The sequence below is a fragment of the Acipenser ruthenus genome, chromosome 10, assembly GCF_902713425.1.
Source record: "Acipenser ruthenus chromosome 10, fAciRut3.2 maternal haplotype, whole genome shotgun sequence".
Classification (NCBI taxonomy): domain Eukaryota; kingdom Metazoa; phylum Chordata; class Actinopteri; order Acipenseriformes; family Acipenseridae; genus Acipenser; species Acipenser ruthenus.
The window spans coordinates 30,018,516-30,031,233 of NC_081198.1; the positions used below are offsets into that span (position 1 = coordinate 30,018,516).

A 12,718-nucleotide genomic window follows, 5' to 3' on the forward strand; every position below is an offset into this window, starting at 1 on the left:
AATATGAAAAAAAAATATATCCAGATCTTTTTCGGGTAATGATGAAAAAAAAAATGCACATATTGGTGCAGTATCTCATAGATATTAAAACACATTTTCTGAGGGGGTGCAGTATCTCATAGCTATTAAAACACCTTTTCTGAGGGGGTGCAGTATCTCCTAGCTATTAAAACACATTTTCTGAGGAGGTGCAGTATCTCCTAGCTATTAAAACACATTTTCTGAGGAGGTGCAGTATCTCCTAGCTATTAAAACACATTTTCTAAGGAGGTGCAGTATCTCCTAGCTATTAAAACACATTTTCTGAGGAGGTGCACTATCTCAGCTATTGAGCAGGTTGGTGAGAGTTCAGCTGCTTGAGTTGTCATCACATCATAACCAATGCGTAGTTCAGAGTGTTGCAGCTCGAGGTTTCTGGCTGACCAGACGATTTGATAGGCTGTTTGACTGTGTACTGACTTATACTCATGAATATGCATTTTACTTCTATGAATGTGATTGGTCAGCTGCAAGGCTCCTTGCAAAACCCACAACTTAACTACCAGTCAATCACGCACTGAATAACAAGCCTGAAGTATCCTACTTCAAATGCAAACATCACATTCTTCTAAATACACCAGAACGGTTGTAGCTACAACACTAACTGTTTCATAAAACATACTACATTTACTTTTTAATAAAAATAGTGTCGGCATAAAACATATTTAAAGGCAGGTACATTTGTCAGAAAAAAAATATATAGATATATTTTAAATGACGATTATTAAATTGAAATACAGACAGTAGCCTACTAAACACATCAACCACTCATCATAGAGACAAATATGCTGAAAAGCACAGAGGCTATAGATATCAGCGGGACATGGGAATTCATGTATACACACAACGAGAGAGGAAATGCATTTTATTTTGCGGCAAAGCAACGTGTAAGAGAGCCTAAATCTAGAATTATTAGTATGATTTTTACAGAGGCCCGTGCCTCATAGCTGCCTACCTTGAACAGGCACTTTACACTTTACATAAATGATTACTTTACACTGACTCACTAGCATCAAAATAAAGGGGATGAATTACTATTTAATACATTAATAGTACATAGTACATTATTTAGATGTTTTGATTTTAAACATAAGAAGTTTAGTTTCCACCTTTCCGTTGATAAAGGAAGGGGATGCAGTATATCATACTATGTTCAATGACGCATTTGGTCACATGACTGTACAGGCCCGCACTATCTCATGGGGTGCAGTTTCTAATGCTACACGCTTACATGTCATATCTTCTACTTGTTCTTTAAATTCTCAAATTAATAAATCTAAACCCAGGTAGTAAAAAGAGACCTGGGTAGCGTCGGGTAATTTAAAACCCGACAGGGTTTTCGGGTACCCATTTCGACCTCTAGTAAATAGTAAATAATAAAGTAATCTACCTACAAAAGCAAAACAGGAGTCACAAACTAGAACTGTGCATAAGCAAATGGGGTGTTCTTTTTATTTACAAGCATATAACAATATAAACAACAAAACAAAACAAAAAAGTTTGGCCCCATAAGTAAGGCCCTGTGTAAGTTGTGATTTCACGGGCTGCATGGAAATCATGAAATTAGACCAATACCGCGATTTTTACAATATTCTTAAGAAATAAAAAATACATTATTTCGTAATTATTATTTGTATTTCATGCAAAACAATCACATTAACGAAACTGTACAACCCTGTGTGTACTATTCACCATGAACAGTGCTGTATAGTGATTGTCATGTGACTATGCAATCTATTTGAAATTAAAATACTACTCACTGTAAACTAGAAAGTGGATGCCTCTAAAAAGGCTAGAAATGTGTCTGAAGCAGATCAAATAAAGCGGTATCTAGAGGGAAATTTTACACCGCGATTGAGGTAAGCTCTCCTGTACGTCCTGCTATGTTACTGTAGATCACTACCTAGAATCAGCTGATGACAGGTATTTAGATTCAAATATTCACCGAGGAAGGCGGATATCCAGAGCCGTACTGCAACTGCATTACTTGCAAACAAACAAAAAACGATGACTTCCGTGTTCCAAAAGTCCACTGAAAACAGTGAAGAATGAAAGATTCAATTTCGACCTGACAGAGGGGTTTGTTTTCGCAAATATCCCTCTTGACAAATTGGACAACCAAACATTACGTACATTTTCAGACTGAGTGTAGCAAATGGTGGAGTGATTCCTTCATCAGCCCAGCTGAGACATGAATACTTACCTAAAGTTGCCGAGTATCACAAGCAGGAGATTATGGAATTAGTAAACAGTCTGGTGACCACTGCGTGACGAGTCGACTGATGCGCAAGACCTTTTGTGACATACTAGAACTGAAAGCTGTCCTTGCAGATACACTTTACCTACAGGCTGTTAATTACAACACCTTTTCACAAGCTATTGTAAAGTGCTTGAATAACTTTGATGTTTACTTTGATGATGTCAGTGCATTTACCTCTGTATTTTGATGTTTTAAAAAATAATAATAATCTGTACACATAATTTACTTCTGTGCGCATTCCGCGAAATACGATACTTTACCCATGACAGTGCCATCAATTTAAAAGAAAATTTCCGCGATTTTCACAGGACCTTACCATAAGGAGCAGTGACAAATCATTAAAGATAAAGGTTTCTCGAAAAAATTTTCGTCCACTAAAATAAAGGGCTTTACATAATCTCTGTAAGTAACAAATTCCAAGTGAGGAGCGTCTGTATGCTTGCATGCAATATTTTTGAATCCGTATTTGTCCAGGACTGTATTGTACACACTCAGAATAATAAATTAACATCCAATGTAACAGTATAACATTAAAATGTTCAATACAAAAAAATTAAAATGCCTGATAAATAAAAAAAAAAAAAACATTAAAAATATGGACTGAAAATTGTGTCTGTATCATCTGATCCAAAACTGCCGAACTTCACGTCTTCGTCATCTGAACCTTCATCATTGATGATGTATGCAATTGGCTGAATCGATGTACAGAGCTACTACTCGCCAGTTTTTTTTTTTTCACGTGAGTCGTGATATTTCCCCTCAGGCATTATTTGCACATGGTTATTAAAAACCAGAAATTGATAGTGAAAATCTTACTTTCAGCTAAAAGGTGTGTGTTGGGGGGGGCATCGTTCAAACCGAGGCGTTGACTCTGGTACTTATACTACATGTATTTACAATTCTCATGTGGCAGGGACAACCAGTGGCAAACTGTTTTCCTTCTTGAATCATAATAAAGCTGAGCCCCCAGCAAATTTGATTCAATGAGAAAGTCAACCAAAACAATACAAATATAAATCAAGTAAATGTGAACAGTGAGGCTGCACTCCTGCTCATTGTTAAGCTCAAACTATGCAGAAATCCGTATTTTCAGATCCCATTAGGGATGTTTAAGGTTACTGCAGCGTGCAGCTTAAGGCTTTATAACCTGCTGCCAGTGACTTTTTCAATCCTCGGGACATCAGTTCCCTGCTGTCTTATCTCCAGTCAATACATGTATACTGTAGTACAATATAGGAAATTATATCATTTTGGGTGGAGCAATAAACATTTGTGTATATGGGTAATTAATCTACTCCCTGTAGCCCTAGTATAAATTGGTTTAACATTTGGTAATTTACCTTTCATAAGTTAGTGTTGGAATCTGACAGGGGTAGTTTCCCTTCCACATATCTTTTAATGCAGCAGTTCCCACGGGGTACTATTAAACATTGACTTTACAGAACACAATAAAGTTTGCAATAAAAGGCAAGTTTCCTTTTAAACTTCCTTCCATTAAGACTGTCCTGAGGGGAAGACTGTCTGCTAAGGCAAGGTCAGGGCAAACGCTTTTCAGCACCGGGTATGGCCTATAGTATGTGTTATGATCTGTATTATTGTTCTTGTTTAGAACATGTTACATTGTATTGTGTTACTGTTTGATGGGGGAGATATTCCACCTGCCCTATAATACGCTGCTCCAAACCATTAAGGGACATAAAAAACGATACTCATTAATTCCAATATGTATAATCAAGATCAGGTTGTGGTGATCACACGCCATATTAATATATTTAATAATTAGGACTCTCTGAGCACTGTGATCTGGAATATTTGAACACTCCCATTTACAAATAAGTTTTGCATTAAAATTACTCTAGAGGGGTGACATTTAAATACAGCATTTTGGTATTTATAAAGCCTATTATATGACAAGTGGTATATTGACGTGATAACACAGCAACATGGCAAAGTTTTGCTAAACAAATGTCACAAAGGATACAGTACAGATACAGTATGCTGCAATAGAGTATATTCATGACAACATGTTTTCATCATTCAAGAGCCATTCAATTGACCACATATACTGTTTGAAGTGTATGATGAGTTACAAGAGCGTAGTTCAAATCCCGTCTGGGGACCAACAGGGCATTGACCTTAACAATCCTGCTGTGCTAGAGAGAACAACCTGCTAGGAATAGTTCCTCGTTGTCTTCAGCGGCCACTGCTGTTGTGGGGCTCAGTATATCCAGGAAGAGACTTGCAGTTCTTCCACGAGGGTTCGGTTCATGTCATCAGTACATTGTGTGCAGCGGTGAGACAAATTGGGCATTTCAAACTGGATAGAAAATGTAAAAATAAAAACCAAAATAGCGATGCATGGACGGGGGTGTTCTTTCTCGAAAGCGGGCAACGTGTGGGCTTTTGAATCATGTTTGTAAACATATCTGTTTCTTTAATCTTTTTTGTTTGTGGGGGGCTGCTGTACTATATACTTTAATTAAGGGTAAATTAATCAGATTAAATAGGACGGATATGTTGGTTATATAACAGAGATACTTTAAGGATTGGTCACTGTGTAGTTTGGGCCTCTGTCTTCTCTTTTCCTGGGCCCACTGTAAATGGATGTATGTCTTTATTTTTTTAATTCTTGTATTGTACAGCACTGGTGATGTTTAATGTAGGGCGCTATATAAAACCAGGTTGTATATAACCTGGGTAATTAACACTGTACAATTCAGCTTTTAGGAGCTCCTGACATAACTCCTCTCACTCCTTTCTAGGTATACATAACCCTGAGATACGATATGGGTTTAATGTGTGTGAGAAAGCTGCCTAAATGCAGTCATTGTACCATGCAGATGCTGGGTTTGGATAAGGTACCCAATCACCTGGAAACATGTTTAATAGCTTTTAGCTGTGTTTCACAGAGACAGACAGCAGGTTCAAAGCTTTTCTGTTGGTGTTGCTTTCAGAAGCTCCTCCAGGTTGAAGTGCTTGCTCTCATTGTATTGGTAGGCAGCCCCGGTCTGGATGAGGAGGTCAGAGTGGCGGGGGCACAGGGCTTCATCGGCTGCCTCTCCTCAGTCCAGTTCAATCACATTGCTCCTCTGAAGGCGGCCCTGCACCATCACAGAAGCGCTGTCGTTACAGTGAAGGGGCGGCTGGTGGAATCCAGCTGTGGCTCCACAAGCATGGCTGACCTGAACACTTTCACAACAACGCACTCCCTGTCAGGTAACACTCGAGATCAAACACAATTAAAAATGAATGCAAGAAACTACAGGCTGGTTTCAATTAGGGCTGCAACGAAGGGTACATTTTGACCTTCAAAGATTTGGAACACATTACCGAAGGAAGGTTTGAACCTTCGATGGTACTAATTTACATCATTTACTGGTGACGTCACCATAGCTACTTGTTTATATTTGTTTGAAAATCCTATTATTTTACAGGTAATCCATATAATCCATAAATTGAATAAAACATTCACATGTAGTTTAAATATACGTTATATAAAACAACAATCATGTTTTTGATAATTTAAATAAAAATACACATTGTTTATGTACAAGTAATTGATGCTGCTTGCAATATATACTGTGAGCTTGCATTGCAGCAGCACCTTATTGCGGCCTATTAAAAGAACTGCAGCCGACTTATGCAAAACAAAACTTTATTTAACAGTCACCGTTCCAAGCAGGTTATCAGTCACGGTCACATCTTACTAGGACTACTACCATGACTACTACTACGACTATTACTACTACTACTACTAATAATAATAATAATAATAATAATAATAATAATAATAATAATAATAATAATAATAATAGTATGAACTCACGCTTGTGAAGTGACCCCGGAGATTGGTTGTGCCTCCATGATACACCAACAGTCGCTTGCTCAGTTTGCATTCAACTTTTTTTTTTTCGTGGTTTGGGCATTTAATAAAAAAAAAATCCCAAACAGCAGATGGTTTTCGAGACATTTCTTTCAATACAGCTTACGCTATACAACGGTTTGCTGTCAAGATGGTGAATGAAGAAATTAAAATTCTTCCTCTGGATAACACAAGCTGGAGGGGGGAGGGGCGGACGATGCTCAGTGTTAGTGTTTGCTTATATTTTGTATGTTGCAAACATATTCTACCATAGCACTTCTCTTACATTATTTTGTACATTAGGTATTTTGTACATATTTTACTGAAGCACTACAACCGCTATAGGTTTTTTTAAATTATCGCGAGGGAGGCATTTGATATGCAAATATTCACTTAAGGGCGCTAAGTTTACTAGGTGCCTCAGCGTGAGTTAAAATTCAGTTCACCTGTAGCTGTGCGTATGTAATGTTATAAAGTGGGGTGTGAATAAAATGTAATGTCACCTCCCTACCAATAAGAGGCACACCAGTACAGTTCTTTTATAGGATACAGGGTTTCTGTGCTTATATTCCCCAGGTAAGAAAATAATCAATATGCACAAATAAATAAAGTGACAATCAAACAAAATAATAAAAATTGTAACCAAACAATAATTAATATTTAAACATGTAAAAAGAAAGTGTACTCGTTACACATATACAGCCAGATTGAGGAATCAAAAGTTTACAGACCACGAGCTAAATTGGCAATGCCAATAAACACCAAAAGTAAAGATACCAAGAGATATAACTTTTTTCAGGTTTATTTAGTTTCAACTTAATCAGCCCTACATTTATCACGTACATATCTTACTTTCCCCCCTCTTTTGAAAAATGAAGAAGCAGGTGTTCTTAGAAGAGACTAGTTACCACAGCTTATAAAATGCTACACAACAAACTGTGTTTTAAGGTCATTACTTTGATTTACACTATAGTGGGTTGACTAAGAAGTTGATTTTGTCTTTTTTAGTGTCAGACGTTTTTTAAGTTTCTTCTTTTTGATATCTGTCATATATTCCAAAGATTTTCATCTATCTTTTTTTTTACCTGCTCTTTTAAAATTTCTACACTGTAGAGTTTGTTACACAGATGTTCATGTATTTATTCTTACTGTATATTATTTTGATACCCCAAACCAATCTTAGCTTTACTGAATGCCTGGGGTGAATGAAATATGTATGTCAGTAGTTTAGCTGCTTTGTTAATTTCTTTTTTCCTTTTTTTTTTCTTTTTTTTTTTAAATAATTACAGATCATTTAGAAAAAATCAACGACGAGAGGGAACCACTGGCAATACAAAGTGACTCAGTTGTCATTGGAGGTAACGAGATATAAGAGATTGTTCTGTAGTATGGTGTGCAGTTTCACTGCGACAAATTAAATGCAGTGTTGTGCAATGTATATTTAGTAAGTGTAATAAATGTGTATTTTGCCTGCCAGAGGCCAAATATGGACTATGAATACAGACTACAGGGACTGTGTGTTGAGTGATTTTGTCGCTAAAGCACCCAGAGATACTTGAACTCTCTATATAAATGTAAATCGTAATGTATAGTTTACTGAAATAGTTCCAAGAATGTTTCTGACACAGCACACCAACTGCATCTTTAAAGGTGCAGTGTTTTGAATGTAATTGTATTGGAGAAATAGAAATTCAGTGGTGCAGTACAGTGTAATTTAAAGCAACAATAATAATAATAGCAAACAATGCGAATCCAGTAATGTTGTCAAAACAATGTTCCCAATTTGTATATTCCTGAGATATTAATTGATTTATTGTCCATTTACTTTGTTGCCAATACACTTCTGTGTTTACACCTTGAGCTGTCTGCACTTTCAGCCATGGCATCTTTACATTCTATTACCAGTTTTCATGTAGTTGTAATGATAAACTCCAGCGATTTTCTCCTGTTGTATGACAGGAAACATATTTGCATAAAGCATTTCTTTATTAACGCAGACCTCTCAGATTACAAATGCTACCTGGCTCTTTGAAGCAACAACAGTTGATTTGCTGATTTCCACACAAGCCTTTATTATGTTACTAAGTTGTCATTTATTACTGGGGGTCCATATATTGAATTCTGTACAGCATGTTCTAATACATAGATATAATATTAATATTGACTGCAACGTCTACTAAGATCATGACTTCTTTATATCACTGTATAGGTTAATGCAAGTCCACACTTAAAACTGAGCACAAAGATACAAACTGCCTCTACCTTCTTTTCTTGGATCAATTTACATAAACCACAGCCAGGGACAGTGAGAATATATACATGTGATTTAAGAAGTATAGTACAAGGGAAAACAATTTGAAGTTTGCTTAATGTGGAATTGAATGGCTGTTACTGAAAACTTCCTTGAACACTTCCTACAAGTTGAGAAATGTATTCCCCAGTTGATTTCTGACCATTGAAGTATGAAAATAATATAAAAATAATCACGATTATGTTAAATAATATCTTGTTGCGATATGGACAACATGGGATATAGCAAAGATAAACTAATGCATTTCTTGTAAACACTGTAGGGTGTTCTGTAACAACTTAAGTTCACAATCGTTTCAGATAATGTCTTCATCAGGGTCAACACAGATGTTGTTTGTCTCTGGAACCCAACATTCCTTAGAGCAATGCTTCCACAGTAATATCATCAACAGCAGATTTTATCCTACATCAAACTAATCCAACCTCACCAAAATTGATTATTTGTTCCTTATTATCAAACACTTACTTTTACGCTCTTTTTGCTTCCTTCTCACAGGTATCATCGCTGTGGTAATATTTATCACGGTCTGTGTCACTGCAATAATGACACGGTTCCTCTACCAGCACAGAAAGGGCCACCAGACCGGCACTGAAAAAGCCAAGGAGCACCGAGAGAACTTGGAGTACTCCTTAAGGAACCACACTGATCTCCATCACTCAGTCAGCGAAAGCAAGAAAGAGTATTTCATCTGAACCTTTTACTTTCAGTTCCCTGATTGTTTGTCTGCCCGTGATGAGATGCATGGCCCTGTAAGATAAGGAGTGGGTTGGTCCCTTAGAAGTACTGCCTTCTCTGCACAAGAGCTACCAACTGGACAACTCTAAATTTAACTTTTCATTTCTAGTGGGAGGTAAAAGAACGACATGGGTAGTAGACTTTTGTACCAAGGTTTTTTTTTTTTTTTTTTTAGTTTCATTGTTTCATACTGAAAATAAAATGGTTGAGACTTGACAGAGGAGCAGGGAGTGAAGGGAAAGAAATCATTATAGCCATGGTAGAATATATGGAGGGCAAAGGGCACTTCCCTGCTAGGGAGATGTGAACCATGTTTTTTTTTTATTTTTAATGAGGGAAGACTGCAGGTTTAAAATCAAAGTTGCAGTGCTGTTTATCTCAATCATATACTTATACCTAAACAGCTTCTTGACTCCTGGAATTATTTATTTTCATGACAAGTTTTAAACCCTTGAATTTACTTTGCACAGTAGGGAGGGAGCTGACATTTCATATTTAAAATGGTTTTCTTGGGTTTTTAACTGGTTGTCAAAATGCTCTGCAGATGTTTGCACTGTAATCCATGATGTACAGTGCTTTGTGATGCCTTGGCATGAATAGCGTACTATACATTTTACTGTTACTGTTGTTCATGGCTGATCAATCCAATATTTCACCCTTCTGCAAAACACTCCTGAGATACAATTGGAGAACAAGGAGTCAAAAAAGCCAAAGAGGCACAAGCTGTGTCTCGAGAAGGGCATATACAGTAATCTTTTATTCACTATTGAGACCAATGGTAGTAAAGAAATTCCACTGTAGATGGTCCATTTATGAAATAAACCTTATAGCAAGCACATTTTAGCACTTTGATGCTCACATATCAATCACCTGACCAAATACTTTACATGCTAATTATATCTAATATTATCCTTTTTAACAGCCCCCACTTACTAAACCAAGGAGTATTCCACAACCCAAAGAGTAAGAGGACAGGGCAGGCAACATATGAGGGGATCTGTGATCACTTTTTATTTACTGTTATTTAAGCTATTTTTCTGCTGGGAAGGTGGCAGGGGAAAAGCCTTTTCCTTCAGAAGCGCAGCATCAGCAGAAATTCAGTGTGCAGAATAAAGTAGACAATGAGGGAACTGTTTTAACCATTGAGATAGTTATAACGGAACGTCAAGGTAGTTAGGGTTAAAACCAACAAAAGCAAATGATATCAGTGCTTTCTGTAGTACCGCTTTATCAAGCTACCTTTTGTAACAGTGGAGCAAATTGATGGGCCGGTTTACTTATTTGATTAATTTGAAATGGATGATTTGAATCCATTTTTTATGTTCTTGTCTAGAACCACGCTGGCACCCAGTTTTTGAAAGGTAAAAAACATTTAACAACTTATTTGCAGGTAGCAAGTTTTATAATGTTAATCCTTTCAGAATAAAGGGGGCAACCTACACTGAAGTGAGTTACCCAATGGCTTAAGTTGTATTGAAATCATTTAGGATGCTGATGAAGGTAGAGTGCACAAACTTAGCTAGGAAATAAACATTATTTGCAATGAAAATGTAACCTGAATAAATAAAGGGTGTGACCTTGGGCTGCCATAACCCGAGCCTCACCGTGACCCACCCTACAATTGATTGTATTGCTATGTATGTGTTTATTGATATATTTGTAATCTTTTTCTATCGCACACATGTAGCCCCCTTCTCCAGCTTAAAAAAGCACACTTTTGTATGAAATATTGTACCTGGTCATACTCGATATTATTGTCTATTGTGATGTATTTGAAGTAATGGACATTCAACTTAACTTCAATGGATTTAGGCAACGGGTTAGACCAAGATCACTGGACATTGTAGAAGTTGTTAAGACTATCCCTATCCCTGTTGCTTCAGGGTGAAGATTGAATTGAAAACTACAGACTGGCTATCTTAATTTTTCACATTTTTGGATTTGGGACAATGACATTCACATTTCTGTTAGAATTCAGTTCAGATAACGCAAATGTAACCACATTTGTTAACAAGTGTTTAATACATTGTGATTAAAACAATAATGAAACAAGAAGAACACGTATGAATTAAACCAATAAGGAAGGGACTGGCTGAATGCATTGTATCTGCAGGTGCTCATAATGTAGTTCTGCTGCTGCTTACAATTCAATGTGCTCATGAGAATGACAAAATTAACATGTTAAAATAAATGTTCTAGTATCTGTTACGAAACCTTACTGCTCAACCTGAAGTGTAGCCTACCCCCCTGCGCTGCCTTAATCATAATTAATGTACAAGGTGATTAATAAACAACACACCACGTGAAAAAAACACATTACAGAACATATTTGAATTGAGCACTGCCACTGGCCTAGCACAAAATCTCACAGCTACACAGGACACTGTGTGTGGCTTTGGACTGTATGGCAGCAGTGTGGAGTAGTGGTTAGGGCTCTGGACTCTTGACTGGAGGGTTGTGGGTTCAATCCCCAGTGGGGGACACTGCTGTTGTACCCTTGAGCAAGGTACTTTACCTAGATTGCTCCAGTAAAAAAACAACTGTATAAATGGGTAATTGTATGTGAAATAATGTATAATGTGATATCTTGTAACAATTGTAAGTCGCCCTGGATAAGGGTGTCTGCTAAGAAATAAATAATAATAATAAAATAATAATAATGGATACTCTTTATGGAAGGCTTCTGTTGTTCCCCGAGTACTTTGCCCATGACTTGCATGAACACTAATCTACACGTTCACCAACATTGTGTTCCTGTCCACCGTGACTGTCTACTTGGAAACCTAAAGTGAAACAGACATGTTCTGTAATGGTTTAGCAATTTTTTAAATCTCCATATATACTGTAAAATAGCAATTTATGCTTTCACTGACATGTAATACATTTCCTTTTGTTTTTTGCATCTACTTGGAAATAATAACTACCTGTTGCCTGAATGCATTGTTTTTTAAGTATATTAAGTAATTGAACAAGTTATATCAAATGTGCAGCCTCTGCTATTTATTTTTGTTTTGTTTTCTATAGCTATAATTGTACAGATGTTATTATCTTGTAAATAGTGTATTTATTAAAGTCGTTTTTACAGCTGTGTGTGCAGAAATGCTGAGTGCCGTGTGCTTATTTCATATAAAGGCAATTAGGAGGGTTCAGTTTTTCCCTTGCAGTGGATCTTAGTTTGTATTTATTACATAATTGTAGAATAAAATCATTCCAAGTTCAGTATTTATGACTATACCCACGGAATAGAAGTAGATTATAATAATGAACAATATAAAATGAAGTGCAACTTTTTAACCCCTTTATTAAGAAGTTGCAGAAAATAAAATAAATAAATGACAGCTTGTAGCAGAAAACCCCAATCTCAGTTCAAATGTCCTGGTCCATTACAGGAGCCCAACAGCATTACATACTGTACATTGTATAAACGGCACCAAATCATACTCAGCTGCAAAGGTTACGATAGCAGAAGCCCATTGCTGCTGAAGCTACTTCAGAATATCTCATAAACAAC

The 12,718-nt window shown here is 36.6% G+C and overlaps 1 protein-coding gene across 1 annotated transcript in view; it reads left to right on the forward strand.

Moving 5' to 3' along the window:
* LOC117410804 (contactin-associated protein-like 5) overlaps positions 1 to 12,295 on the forward strand; it is a 245,439-nt gene extending 233,144 nt beyond the window's left edge. The window contains exons 22-24 of the mRNA XM_034017651.3: positions 5,297 to 5,515; positions 7,451 to 7,519; positions 8,968 to 12,295. Of these exons, the coding sequence (XP_033873542.3) occupies positions 5,297 to 5,515; positions 7,451 to 7,519; positions 8,968 to 9,164 (485 nt within the window). The 3' untranslated portion in view covers positions 9,165 to 12,295. The remainder of the gene's footprint in view (positions 1 to 5,296; positions 5,516 to 7,450; positions 7,520 to 8,967) is intronic.
* The last annotated feature ends 423 nt before the right edge of the window (positions 12,296 to 12,718 follow it).